The 13,070-nt window shown below is 40.2% G+C and overlaps 1 protein-coding gene across 4 annotated transcripts in view; it reads right to left on the bottom strand.

Moving 5' to 3' along the window:
* Positions 1–1,754: 1,754 nt before the first annotated feature.
* The window catches only part of pak4 (p21 protein (Cdc42/Rac)-activated kinase 4), a 32,431-nt gene continuing 21,115 nt past the window's right edge, over positions 1,755–13,070 (bottom strand). For 3 of the 4 annotated variants that reach the window (XM_071495946.1, XM_071495948.1, XM_071495947.1), the window contains exons 8-11: positions 12,634–12,760; positions 9,408–9,533; positions 9,176–9,310; positions 1,755–7,662 (exon numbers count right to left, since the gene is read on the bottom strand). In XM_071495946.1, the coding sequence (XP_071352047.1) occupies positions 7,507–7,662; positions 9,176–9,310; positions 9,408–9,533; positions 12,634–12,760 (544 nt within the window). In that variant the 3' untranslated portion in view covers positions 1,755–7,506. The remainder of the gene's footprint in view (positions 7,663–9,175; positions 9,311–9,407; positions 9,534–12,633; positions 12,761–13,070) is intronic. The other variant, XR_011693420.1, reaches the window with a different exon arrangement.

Below are 13,070 nucleotides of genomic sequence, written 5' to 3'. Positions count from 1 at the left end.
AGTGTTGTCACTTCTTCTTTACTTTGACACAAAAACAAACACAGACCACAGCTGTCCTGTGGTCTATAATAGCTGTCACTGTTAAGGGCCCATCCCTTATGTTTACAGTAAAAGCTCTGCTGCAGAGCTGCAGCCTGCAGAGCCGCGGCTGCAGAGCTCACTTTGACTGACGTGGCGACTTGACGGAAGTGCTAAAAATACAGCCGTGCTGACTCTAGCTGTTGCTCTAATACAGCAGAGAAATCGTCAGGGTTTCCACTGACGGCTGGTCTATGGCAGTGCCAGCTCATCAGGCAGCGTGTGGGAACTTAATCAGTCATGTATTTAGTTACCTAGGTTATTGTGACAGATAACTTTCAGTTTAGGCCTCATTATGACATCTGATAGTGTGCAGGCTCATTTATTACAACAGACATGTTGGTGCACGCTAATGAAAAGAGTCTGCCTAAAGCACTTCAACAGTAAACCAGCAGCTCATTGTGTCGTTTGCATTTCTGGACCTGCGTTGTCTGCTGTGTTGTTTATTCTATGAACACCAGTGGTTACATGGCCAAACACAAAGACATGACTGAGATATTCAACAGGAACTGCAGTTGACTGATCTAAACATTTCAATATTCAAATTATATTCTTCCGTATTACAAAGTTGGATTATTATTTTTTGTAATAAAAATCATTCATTACTCTCGTAAGTCATGCAAAGTTTTTAAACCCACATATTCATGTTGCAAAATGCCTATGTGGTTATAAACTGTAATCACAAAAGAATTACAGGCAGGGTGGTGCACATCAGAGCAGAATGAAAGTGCTTCTCAAACCACTCAGGTTCCAACAGACTCCTTTGCAGCCACAGTTAGTGAAAATCTATATTTTTAAAGGAAGGGCTTGTAAATGATGTAAAAATCCTACAAATAACTGATATTTATTTATTTTATGAACAATAAACCACCTCTCATGTAACGATTGATTTGGGTTATTGGTTTGGTGATGAGAAAACACAAAACCATTGTAGTCTAACAGATTAATGATTGAGTTAATCCTTCACAATCACAGAGCCACATCTTCTTTGCATTATGCAGACAAATAATCAGAGAAACACATCAGAGTCAGACACTGGTTCCTCCACAGTCTCTTATGATTCATGTTCATATGAAACTGTTCTGCACCAGTCATTTACAGTGTTTGCCAGAACATTTAGCAGCTGAGCAGTGACTGGTGTGACTAACATGTATCACAGGGAAATGCTGCTGTCTTAGGTTGTGTAATACAATCTAACATTTAACTCTAATGAGCCACATGTTACATACTAATGTGAATTTATCCATGTTCACATGCTGCTTCCAGCACGTTAAGATCCAATGGTCGACGTGCTTACTGCATTCCAATTAACATGTAAATGACTGTTAGCATTAAAGAGCACAGTTTAGCCTAAAGCTGAAGTCAAGCCAAGTCTCTCTGAAGAGCTGAGACTGAGATGTCCCAAGAAGGCCACCATAGAACAAAAATGCTTTTGATTTAGATGATTTTCCCCTGACACTTAAAAAATGTCATGCATCCAGTCTTTTTGGTTTTTTTTTCCCAGCATGTAATGAGCATTAAAGCTGCACAGAGCTGTTAACTGTTGCATCACTTCCAACCATGTTTGTTTGTTGTTTTAGTCTTTGACCTCTTTGGGCCTTTTCTGCAGGCAAAATCACCTCTTTAGAGAACAACATTTAAAACAATAAGTATTACAAAAACACACACACCATGGGTGACTTTTACAAAAATTGTATTTGCAAAAAAAGTAAAATTTTCAAAGTGTAGTCTATGTTTGTACAATACCAGTGAAATTTACAAAAACAAGATGGTGCAGGTACAGTCTGATGTATGACAAAATATGTCAATACTGCAACAGAGCAACAAAATCAGCTTTCAAACAAGAGGCGAGTCAATGAGAATCATAACAGTCAATCTGAGGAAGAATTCATGTGTTTTGCTTTTTTGTCACATATCTTATAGAGAAGGCTGTCGGTCAGTAGTGGTCATGGTATCTGGTGACACCAGAAAGAGCCTCAGTAACCACACATTCACCATGGAAACCAGAGGCGAAGTCCTGCAGGAGTTTTTCAGACGAAGAACCAAGAAGACTCACCTAAAAGGAGAAATGTCTGTCAAACAAGCTACTGAGCAGAACAGGGAACCCTGAACAGCAGCACTGGAGCTGCTCATTGGCTACTAGTGAAGAAACAGAAAACTTTTGTTGGCTCTGTTGTGTGGTCCTGCTTCTTGAAAAATCCCTCTGGACTGCACCTTTTCTCCATCAGGAAACAAAACCAAGTTGAGAAGAGCGCCGGCTTTGAGGCACTCAGTAACCACATTAAAAAACAAAAAAACAAAGACAAAACAAAACCCTGGAAAATCCTGAAGCTGCAGTGGTCTCAGAAATTTGAAAACTGTGAGGAATGTCATTGAGGGCTGCTAAATGTAACATATCAGACAAAAGATGCAGACACCACTTGGCAAACAAATGACATTAAATCAACTTGAAGACTTTTCAGATGCGTGAGATGAGAAGAACCAAGCATCATGGAAGTCTCCTTTCACCATCACTAACAGTCTTAGTGTCGAGCCAGAATCATAATCCGTCAAGTAGTGATTGTTAGTGTTAAGGCATGAACTCATGTATATGTATACATGTCCACACACATGTACCCTCACAGAAGCACACAGCAGTAGTTACAGTCTACCTAATTAACAACATCAGTCCACCAGTAGAGAGGACATATCTGGGATTTTCACATTGATAATCAAAGGACAACTGATCAAATGTGGGATGAGGCATAACAGGAACAACACTCTGTAATAACATAGAATGTGTGTTTGATTACACCTGGATGAAAGGTAGTTAGGACAAGGGACAGAAAAACAAATAAACAAAAAAAAAGATGACAGAAACTTATATACAATGAGCAGTAGGGCCACAGTTAGGAAAATTAATGGATCCGAGATTAAATTTTCACAATAAATTTGAAACATTTTGAGAGAAAAAAATATATAAAGAACTTTTTTTTTCAATGAAATGAAATTGAACCCAGTTAGATACAGTCCTAACACAAGTAAAATATTAACTGTAGGCTGCAGTATGGACTTTCAGGAAACACTGAAACGTCCTGTATACCAATTTACCTAATCTAAGCATAACAACATTTAGCTTTTTGCATTTTTTCTCAAAATATTACAACCTTTTCTCAATAAATTATGACTTTTACCAAAAAGTAGTATGTTTTCCTGTTATGACTTAATTCTCAAAATCTAAAATTATGACTTTTTTGCCCAGCAGTGGCTGTGATAATCAGTCAAATAAAAAACCCCCAATATTAGCTGGACATTTTAACCATTTCACCAGCCGCCTAGAGCCTCTGAATAAGTACAGCAGGACACCAGGACCAGATGCAAATTACCAGCATTCAGAGGAAGTTCTCAGCTTCAAAATAAAGCCCATGTTCAAATGTTTACAACTATTCAGAACTGGTCTTGGATTTAAAAGATTGGGATTAACATTCAAATTATAATTAAAATCAGATATCCTGATTTGGAAGAAACACAAGAAAACAAGCAGAAAACAAGAAAATTCAAAGTGTCTGATCTTAAATATCACAGGCTGAACTGAAATTACCTCAACTACATCTGATTGTCAGTCTATCATTTCACTCAGATCAGCCATCCTGTTTCTGATTATAAGCACAAGGCTACAGACATGAGAGATCACACAACACACTTCGTAATCAATATTCGTTATTAGCATTGGCTTGTTCCACTTGGTTTGACTTTGTTTTACAGAGCTGAAAAACTACTGTCTAGTAATTGGCGAAGATCCACAAAACAGTGACCAGGAATTTTTTTGAGGTGAATGTTTTTGAATCAAAAAGTGGCAGGGACAAAGTTTACCAATAACCTACGTTCAGCCTCCAGTGGATTTAACCAAACCTGTTCTGAAGCAGCTCCAGTCTGGACACGGAAAAATTTTATCTGTGTTTTAGAAAGTGAAACATAAATTTTCCTTGTTCTCACTGTTCACTTTCTTTCAGAAATCTACTGAAAGCAGAGACAACAGTTCAACTGTGTGAAAACATAACTAGAGCTCAAAGATTCAGACAACAATGTCTAGAAGGAAGTCTTTTCACTGTGGGTGAAGGTGCAGCCTAATGGAGTCATCATCATCACAGTAAAAACAGTAAGCGACACGCCCCTGCAGAGTACTGCTGCAGGACTAGATCTTATCAATATTAATTAACAGGATAATGGTGAGTTCAGTTCTCTGGTCACAAACTATAGTTAGCTGTGCTTTACATGAACTGTCAACAATGTTAGAAAAAACAATAACTCTTAATAACCTGAAATAAAAACCTATTTCCTGCTACTCTGTGCTGCCACTACAAGGTACAAGGCCTCACAGTCACTGGTTTCTCCATTTCCACATGAGGAAACCACAAAGTGGTCATTCACTGTATAAGCAGGAGAGCTGGAGTACAGGGCATCTACCGCTGCAGTATAAGATGTATAGCAGTATGTAAAGCATATGTATGTAGAAAAGTATTTGACAGTGATCTGTGCAGTGACTGTGCTACACAACCCAATACATGTCCATTTGTTCTGAGTGGAGACTGCATCTGGAAGTTTTAAGAAATGTTTCTCTGTGTTCATTTTGAAGGAGCACCTGACAGAATCAGAAACTGTGAGTTTGTCTTCAAAATGCTACTTGACTGTGATTTGGTCTGATGAGAGGAGGTAGAAGACATAGAAGGAATGGAAACAGCAGCCTTGGCCTAGAGAGGGGAATGTATCTGCAGACTGTGTTTATGTTATGTGCATCTCATTACCTTGAGAGAGATGAATTCTAACAGAGCAACAGTCTTATCTTTAATTTGATCTTCTGTATGACTGTTGCATTGCTACAAGGTACAGTGTGAAACAACAGTCTGCTGATAAAGACGCCTCTGAGGGAAGAAGTGGGCGGATAATAGCCCGACGTGGGCCAAATGAAGTGTAATTAATTCTCTGTGGTTTCCGACTTTAGGGTGATGTTTGGTAGAGAGGGCGATCAGTTGAGTATATGCAAGTGAACTTTGTATGAATTACAGTGATTGATCAGAACGCACCAATAAAGTAACAACAGTGTTATTTAATTGATTCCACACTGAGAGCTGTTCTCAGCCACTTCAGACCACTCCTGTCTGTCAACCAGCAGAATCTCCAACAGACTACATATTTTCACAAACGTTGGTGGGCAGGTTTTTGCTCCTTGCTGGTGATGCATTTACCATTAGTCTGTTTGTAGGGAAACAGTTGACTTAACTTTAAACTTAAACTAAAGTGACAGGAATGGTGTCTGAATTTGAGGTTTGTCTCAGTGTCATCCAAAACAATTTTACCCCGGTCTGATGATTCTCTTCAGCTCACACGCGTGAGTTGATTAATTACTAGCAGCTGTAATTTACTAGTGTTCAGAGTGAATGTTCATGAAAATGTTTCCTCCTCCTCTTCTATTATCTTCCTGTCATCTGCCTAATACATGGCAACTGAAATGCAAACACTAAAGTAATCACAGATCCCACATCTTCTCTCATACACACACACACACACACACACACACACACACACACACACAGACACATTAGGAGTATGAGCAACACTTCTTTGCCTTGATCTCTAATGCTCCTTTCTGTGTGTCACGCTCAGTGGTTTTCTTTATCGTTTATAATTAAGGTACTCGCTGGATGACAAAGACCTACTGTTTGCTCCTTTCAAGCACTTACACTGAGGTGGATTCAGGAGCGGTCCAGCAGATGCATTAACCAGGCAATCAAACATTAATCGATTCAACTCAACAAGCGGAACACACGAACAACATGATGAGCGCTCCTTCACGTCAGCAGCTGACCATTTACTAAAAACAGCAGCTGCTGTGTGTTTGTGGAAGGACAGTGATTACATTACAAGGAAGCTGTCATGCACCACAGACTGAAAACAACTCGTCGACAGCCCTAAAAGAAGCTCATGTTCATTTCCTACTTCAGAAGAACCTTTTGTTTGTGAAATGAGTTACCTCTATCAGCTGGAAAAACAAAGTAAAAGAAAGGGTGTGGTAAAGCCCGCTCTCCTGAAAAGCCCATGTTAAAACCAAGGTGTTAAAAAGAAGATTTAAAAAAAATGCTGAAACAGGGAATGATTTGTATCTGTTTTGTCAGGATTTTAGACCTGTGCAGTTTTAATGTAGTGTATTCTCATCCTCATTTTCTCTCTGCTATTTGTGTTTCTGTAAAACTTTTTCTGCTCATCTGAGTGACCTCTGACCATTGAGATTAATGGTCAAAAGTCCTACCTGGTCTGGTCTAAAAACATAAAATAAAATGTCTATAGTGTCTATTATCTGCGCGCTGGAATCAACTGGGAGTGCAGCTTCTATCTGTTCTCAACAGTGCTTCAAAAATCATCACATCTCACTCTAAAACAAACCAGACAACAAATAATAATAATAATAAAACACAAACCACAAAATTGAGATAGTAAAACATCAAAACTGATATATCTCTCTATGTTCATTGTACTTACACAGGAAAATAAGGAGAAAATAAGAGAAAAATTCATCTGTTAAAAAACCACAACTCCAGTGTTTACGTTTAGACTTAGTGTATGTTTTCTTGTTTACAAGAGAAAGCTAGTATTTTTATGGCTACAACATAAAGTCAGTCTGGCTCGTTTTTGAGCCAAAAGAGTTCCTCCCTCAGTAGTAAGTTCTGGGTGTGATGAGGACAGTGTCTGAGTCTGGGATCCATTGATGAGAGAAGTCCATGTAGTGAAGAAAGTTCAGCTTCCAGACTGTCCAATAGTGAGATTAAAATGTCGCTCTGACTATCTCTAAAATTAGCCAACAGGCTCTCGGCTCCTTAAAAGCATCTAATTGGTGTGCAAAACCCAACCTTCACACTTAAAATCCAGGTAAGGTCCATATGGAAACGTAAAAACAGCCACAGTCCTTCGTTTCAGCTCAGGCCTTTCAATTAAAACAAAATGTTTCAATGGAAGCAGCTGAAATCATTCAATAGGCAAGTTGTGGCTTCTCTCCTCTGTCCTCCACCTTCACGACTCAAACAGAGAGTTCACACACACACGAGGGCCATGAAACACTGTCATCAACAGCGCTGGCAACATGTTTACACACACACACACACACACACACACACACACACACACACACACACACACACACACACACACACCTTATTGCCTCTTATTCAGGGAACACACTCCCCACAGTTCAGTGATTCACATAAGAAAAGTAAAATACTCCTGCACACCTGGTTCACACTTCACAGCTCACAGCACATTTCTGAGAGTTTTGGCCCCTCATCCATGACCTCTGACCTCTGTGGGTCACTCCTCTGTGTGCAGGAGTATTCTGTTCCATCTGAACCTGCACAAGCTGCCCTCCACAGTCTGGAGGTCCTAGTGTCACATCTTGTCTCATCTCATCCTGTTCTGCCTCATCAGAGGGACGATGCAAGACGGCGGACCCGCCTTCGTCAGGAATGGGTGTTTGAGAAGCTCACTGGCTGTGGCCCTCTGAGCCGGGTCTCGCACCAACATCCTGTCCAGGAAGCCCTTGAGCACAGGGGAGACCTGGGAGAAGGTGACAAGAGAAAGGGAGAAAACATCCAGAGTCATCAGACTTTTACCCTTTTAAAACCAAAATGAGTTCGTATAAGCAGGTTTTCTAAACGTGCGTAAACCTGCTGAAAAAGGCCAGTGAGTTGCCAGCTGGTAAAGCGGATCCTTCCCATCTCATTCCCAGGTTGTGTCGCAGCTGCGGTGTGTTTACTGTGTCTGTGTGCTCCGAAAGACGTCACAGCACGGAAAGGGGGTGAAAATTTACCTGAGTGTTGTTTTTGCATCACTACTGATCCGAACCAGGGCAGATAAATTCTATTGAAATGGCAGTGTCACAAAATAGGGAAATGACAGCATTGTGAATCAGTCCAACCGCATGTTGAACCTACTGGAGAGGATAACAGATTCACATGATTGTTGCAAAACACAAATTTCATGTGAATTTCTTTCGTTACTAATCAGTCGAATCATACAGAGTCATATATTGAGACATGTTCAGTGATAAGTTTCCTCTCTGGTCAGAATTTGTACTGAATGCCAAGTGACAGAAACAGAGGTGGACTTTACTTCCTGTATGGATGTGATTGTTTTTTCTGGCTGAGGGTTTTGGATTCAATCATTCTGAATATTGGGACACTCGGCCCATGAGTAATTATATCTGCACATTTAGCCAGCTAATTAACCATATTTCTCCATCTGAAATCTGTGTTCACCATTTTATTCTTACATGGAATCTGATATGTGACTTGATATTTAAGTCAAGCTGCTGCTAAATGCTAGAAATAATTGGATTTCTACAAGGCAGGTAAACTTAGTGCTGGCAAAATGATTGTCAGAGATTTCAGTCCTTTAAAACTGACTTTGCGAATATTTTTTGCAACTATGCTTCAAACTGAATATCAATATGTATACTGTATAAACCCATACAATCCACCAAAGCAGCCTTCACTATCAGCCACCTAATGGGTTGAAGATAATTTAATTTAAGTTACTGGTTGGGCAAATTACAGAGCAGTGCTATTATCCCTCTGAGACCCCAATCTGTGCCTCACATGTCTACTTGACAACCACTTTATGTAGCTGTCTTAATCCTTTAATCTCAAAAATGTGAGTTTATTGCCTTGGTGAATTACATGCTATCAGTCAGGGAGGTGGCAGAAGTAATAGGACCTGTGCCAGGGCAGAGATAACAATGAATCAATGAAGAAAAAGTCAATAAGGTCATAGATTATTCAACAATTAGTGATTCACTTCTCAACCTCAAGCACCCAAATAACAGTTACAATAAAATAATAAGAGGTTTAATGAAAACTTTGTGTGTGTACAAACATGAACAAGTTGCATTTTCTCTTCCTCTCGTGGAAGCAAAGGCTTCCTGTTATAATACCAAACAATTAATGGTTTTCTATGCATTTGATTTTGTGGGAAACCACAATGGCACAATCTAAAAAAAAAAAGAAAAAAGATTTGTGTTTCCGTGACATCTGCTACTGGTGGTGCATACAGGTGTTTTCAGCTTCTGTACCTTGTGCAGGTTCTTCAGTTTAGGAGGCAGGTTGTCTCGAATCATCTTCATGGCTTTGAGAGGCGGCTCATTGAAGTACGGTGGTTCCCCATCCACCATCTCTATGACCATGATACCCAGAGACCAGATATCCACCTGCACGCAGTGTGAAGAGACAGTCAACATGTAGAAGAGTGCTTGTTTAAATGTTCAGATAATGTTAAGATGCTAAGGGAAAAGGTGTGAGTGTTACCTCTGGCCCATAAGGCAACCTGGATATGAGCTCTGGTGCCATCCAGTATGGTGTTCCAACCAGAGACTTTCTTCTCTGCACTTCCTTAGACACCTGAGCACAGAAACCAAAGTCTGACAGCTTCACCTGGAGACAGAGGAGAGATGGAGGCAGAGAGGAATGAATGAAAACAAACAAAGCAAAGATAAATATTTAATTTAGATATGTCAGTATCACAATAATTTAGCAGGCCGGTCTGTGAAACCTGCCCCCTCCCAGGTCATGAAAGTCAGGCTACACTGTCATTGCCCCCGTTTCTGAGAAGGTTTGTGCATGGCTGGGTATCTAGACAGAGAACCAGCCTTTGATGCTGTCCACAAAGCTGATTGCTATCCTCAGATGGCTCAGAAGGAGAAATGAAACAAACTTGCTATGAGAACTGTTGCACACATGTATAGACACTCTCACATACACAGACACTGTAACATGAAGATATGGTGCCAATAACGAGCTGAGCTTCAAAGACGACACTAAAATTTTTACCGACAAAGCTTTTTCTATATATAACCTCAACATTGATGCGCGCCGCCATCTTGAAAGATGCTGAGCCACCATAGAGAGCATCCTGGCGTACTGCATCACAGCGTGGTACGCGGGGTGCTCAGCAGCTGACAGGAGAGCACTACAGAGGGTCGTCTGCACAGCCCAGAAGATCACTGGCTGCTCTCTGCCCAGCCTGGAGGACATTGCCAACTCTCGCTATCTGAGCAGAGCTGGAAACATCATCAAGGACCCCTCCCACCCCGGTAACCACCTGTTTGACCTGTTACCGTCGGGCCGAAGGTACAGGTCACACAAAACTAGGACAAACAGACTCAGGGATAGCTTCTTCCCGAGGGCTATCACTGCAGTCAACAAAGACAAAAAGAAATCCGGATGACCGGTCGTTCACACTGCATAACTTCCAATTACCTGTGCAATAAAACTGGGCCTAATGTGCAATAATCGGGTTTCATTCACACCATGTGTAAATATATCTGTACATATCACTTGCCTTTTTATACCTCCTCTATTTTTTTAATTCTTGTGTTCTCTTTAGGTTCTTATTTATTTTATTTAATTAGCATTGTTTGCACCAAGGGAGCAGCGCTCAAATTTCGTTGTACTATGTATAATGACAATAAAGGTGATTCTGATTCTGAAAAAAAAAAAGAGATATCCAAAGTCTGAACTTGTCTTTTAAGAGATGAAATACTTTCACATACACCCAGTTCACAGGTGCATTCAGACATGATGAAAACCACCCGCCCTACTGCCGAGAAACAGTTCAGGCTTGGTTGAGTTGGCTTCCCCTGCCAGGCCAAACCACAAGCAAAACTCAAACCCAGCTGAGCACCAAAACACCACATCAGCCAGCTAGAAGTTTTCTGTGTGAACACTCAGAGGTCTTCCTGAAATCAAACTGCTGCTATTTTAAAAACATCACTACTTCAAATTAGAAATGAGTTTACAAATACATTCACATCCTAAACTTGTACGAATCACAAAAAAACTTTGTGAGGAAATTTAAATCCGTTGGTGCAGACATATAACTGCACATAGACAATACTTTTATTCCATGTTTTCATCATCCACAGCAAGAAAGATCATTACATCTACCAAAGTGGTCAGACTTTATCATTTCTGTTGCATTAACGCAGCACTACTGAGATCATGTTATCACAGAGCAGAGTATCCCCTGAGAAACGCATTAGCAGGAAGATAAGCAACATGAAGCAGCGCCTGTGGGTGCCGGTGCTTTTTCTGCCCACCAGAGCATAATAATATAGAAGAAGCACTTCAGTGTTACTGTGCAGGCCTACTTGGCTGTGCATAGGCTGGAGGCCGAGACGATGGGTGAAACCCCAGTTCTCAAAGACATCAAACCACAAACCCATCAGCTGTCTTTAAGGACACTGTGGTTCACACATTAGCTCATCTTAACATCAAATGTTTGACTTGCACATATAATTATGTTGTTGTAAGTACAAGAGACTCAGCAAAACTGCACCGCTTTTTAATATAAAAAGTTAATTTAACAAACAAACAGAAAAAATGTGAATTAATAAAGCCTAATATCATTAAAAATACTTTACAATATTAATAATGTGAATTAAAAAGTGGAAGACTAACTCCCACCAAGAAATAAACAAGTACAGAGAAACTGGGTGCTAACAGTTGCCACCTACAGCCTATCTACAAATATGATATAACCTTCACCAGACCACTGACAACATTTAGCATGAGGCTCACCTTTTCCAAACACACAGTAATGTGATGCTGAGATCTCAGCTCATGCATTCTGCAGAGGGAATAAATAAATAGCAACTTCTAAACCACAGAGTCGCAGTGTTGTGTAATTTTTGTCCTCTCTCATTACATCTGGACCACGACCGAAACACTACAGTACAAATCTAAGTTAAGAGGCACAGACCATGTATGTGTTTGTTGACTGTGACAAACCAGAAGCTTAGTTCTCTTTTTCTCCTGGTGTTACTGTGCAACCTTGTTAGTTTCATTTTCTGTAAAAAGCAGAAACTTGCTTGCCAACAAGCAGGAAGTGATTTGCCATCTGCCCCAGCTCAACAGTAGTGGTTAACTAAGTGGCATTTAGTTCCTTTTTACGGCCAACATTTTTCCTTTTTACAGCCAACATTTTCCTTTTATTCTTGTAAAAGTGGGTCAAGTTTTGTTGGTGGCTGCAGTGTTGCACTGAGTTTGTGCATCCTGGGGGACAAACTCTGAATAGCAGTGGGTGAGAAGCAGCACTCTGTCAGTCACATGGATACCATAAGTCATAGCAGAAAAGGCATTAATGTTACCAATGACGAAATAACTAACTTCAACCTTAGCATTAATGATCTCTGCATTTAACTTACCTGTGCCAGTACTGGGTCCTGGTATTGTGCAGTGCCATGATTAATGTTATTAATACTGTTAGTCAATGTCTGCTGTGAAAAAGGCCTATTATCCTGCCTCAGCCACAGTGTTGTGGTCTGACATATAAAGGCAGATTTGTGCTGCCACTGCATCTTTGCTGTGACTGGTCAAAGATACAAAGATATTTTTGCAGTCCTTTGACATATTCAAAGCAGGCTTGTTTTAAATCACTACAAAAGGTTTTTTACAGCTTTAATGTCTTTATAAGCTGCTCTTTCTGCCTAAAAAGAGCTAAGTTGTGGCTCTTAGATGGGAGTGTGGTACATACCCGACCATCATGAGTGAGGAGGATGGAGTCACTCTTTATGTCTCTGTGGATCACACCCTGTGTGTGGAGGACAGACAGTGCCTTCAGGACAGACAAACACACTGTGGCAATCTGCTCCTCGTTCATCCTGGAGAGGGAAGGAGGCATCAGAGAGAAATGTCACTTTACACTTTTCACCACCACTGTTTTTGTAGAATTAGAACATTTTCCTTAGTTCACTCTGTCAGGTTTGATCATTTCTGAGGCCATGTTGATGATGTGTAGCACACACAAGCACAGACTAGAAAAAGCTTTTCATTACATGTCCACGTTTTATAGTTTTATGTAGAGATACAGTCAAATATATAAGTTATAAATATCTGAAAAACTTATGATCAATAAATGACTTGCTGTTGTGAAAAAAAAGAAATGACACAGATCATGGTGGTATTTCTCTC

The sequence above is a fragment of the Trachinotus anak genome, unplaced genomic scaffold (genome assembly GCF_046630095.1).
Source record: "Trachinotus anak isolate AG129_WGS33_773 ecotype Australia unplaced genomic scaffold, CSIRO_AGI_Tana_v1 ptg000014l, whole genome shotgun sequence".
NCBI lineage: Eukaryota > Metazoa > Chordata > Actinopteri > Carangiformes > Carangidae > Trachinotus > Trachinotus anak.
Note: the sequence above shows the minus strand (reverse complement) of the source record. Positions and strands in the feature narration are given on the sequence as shown.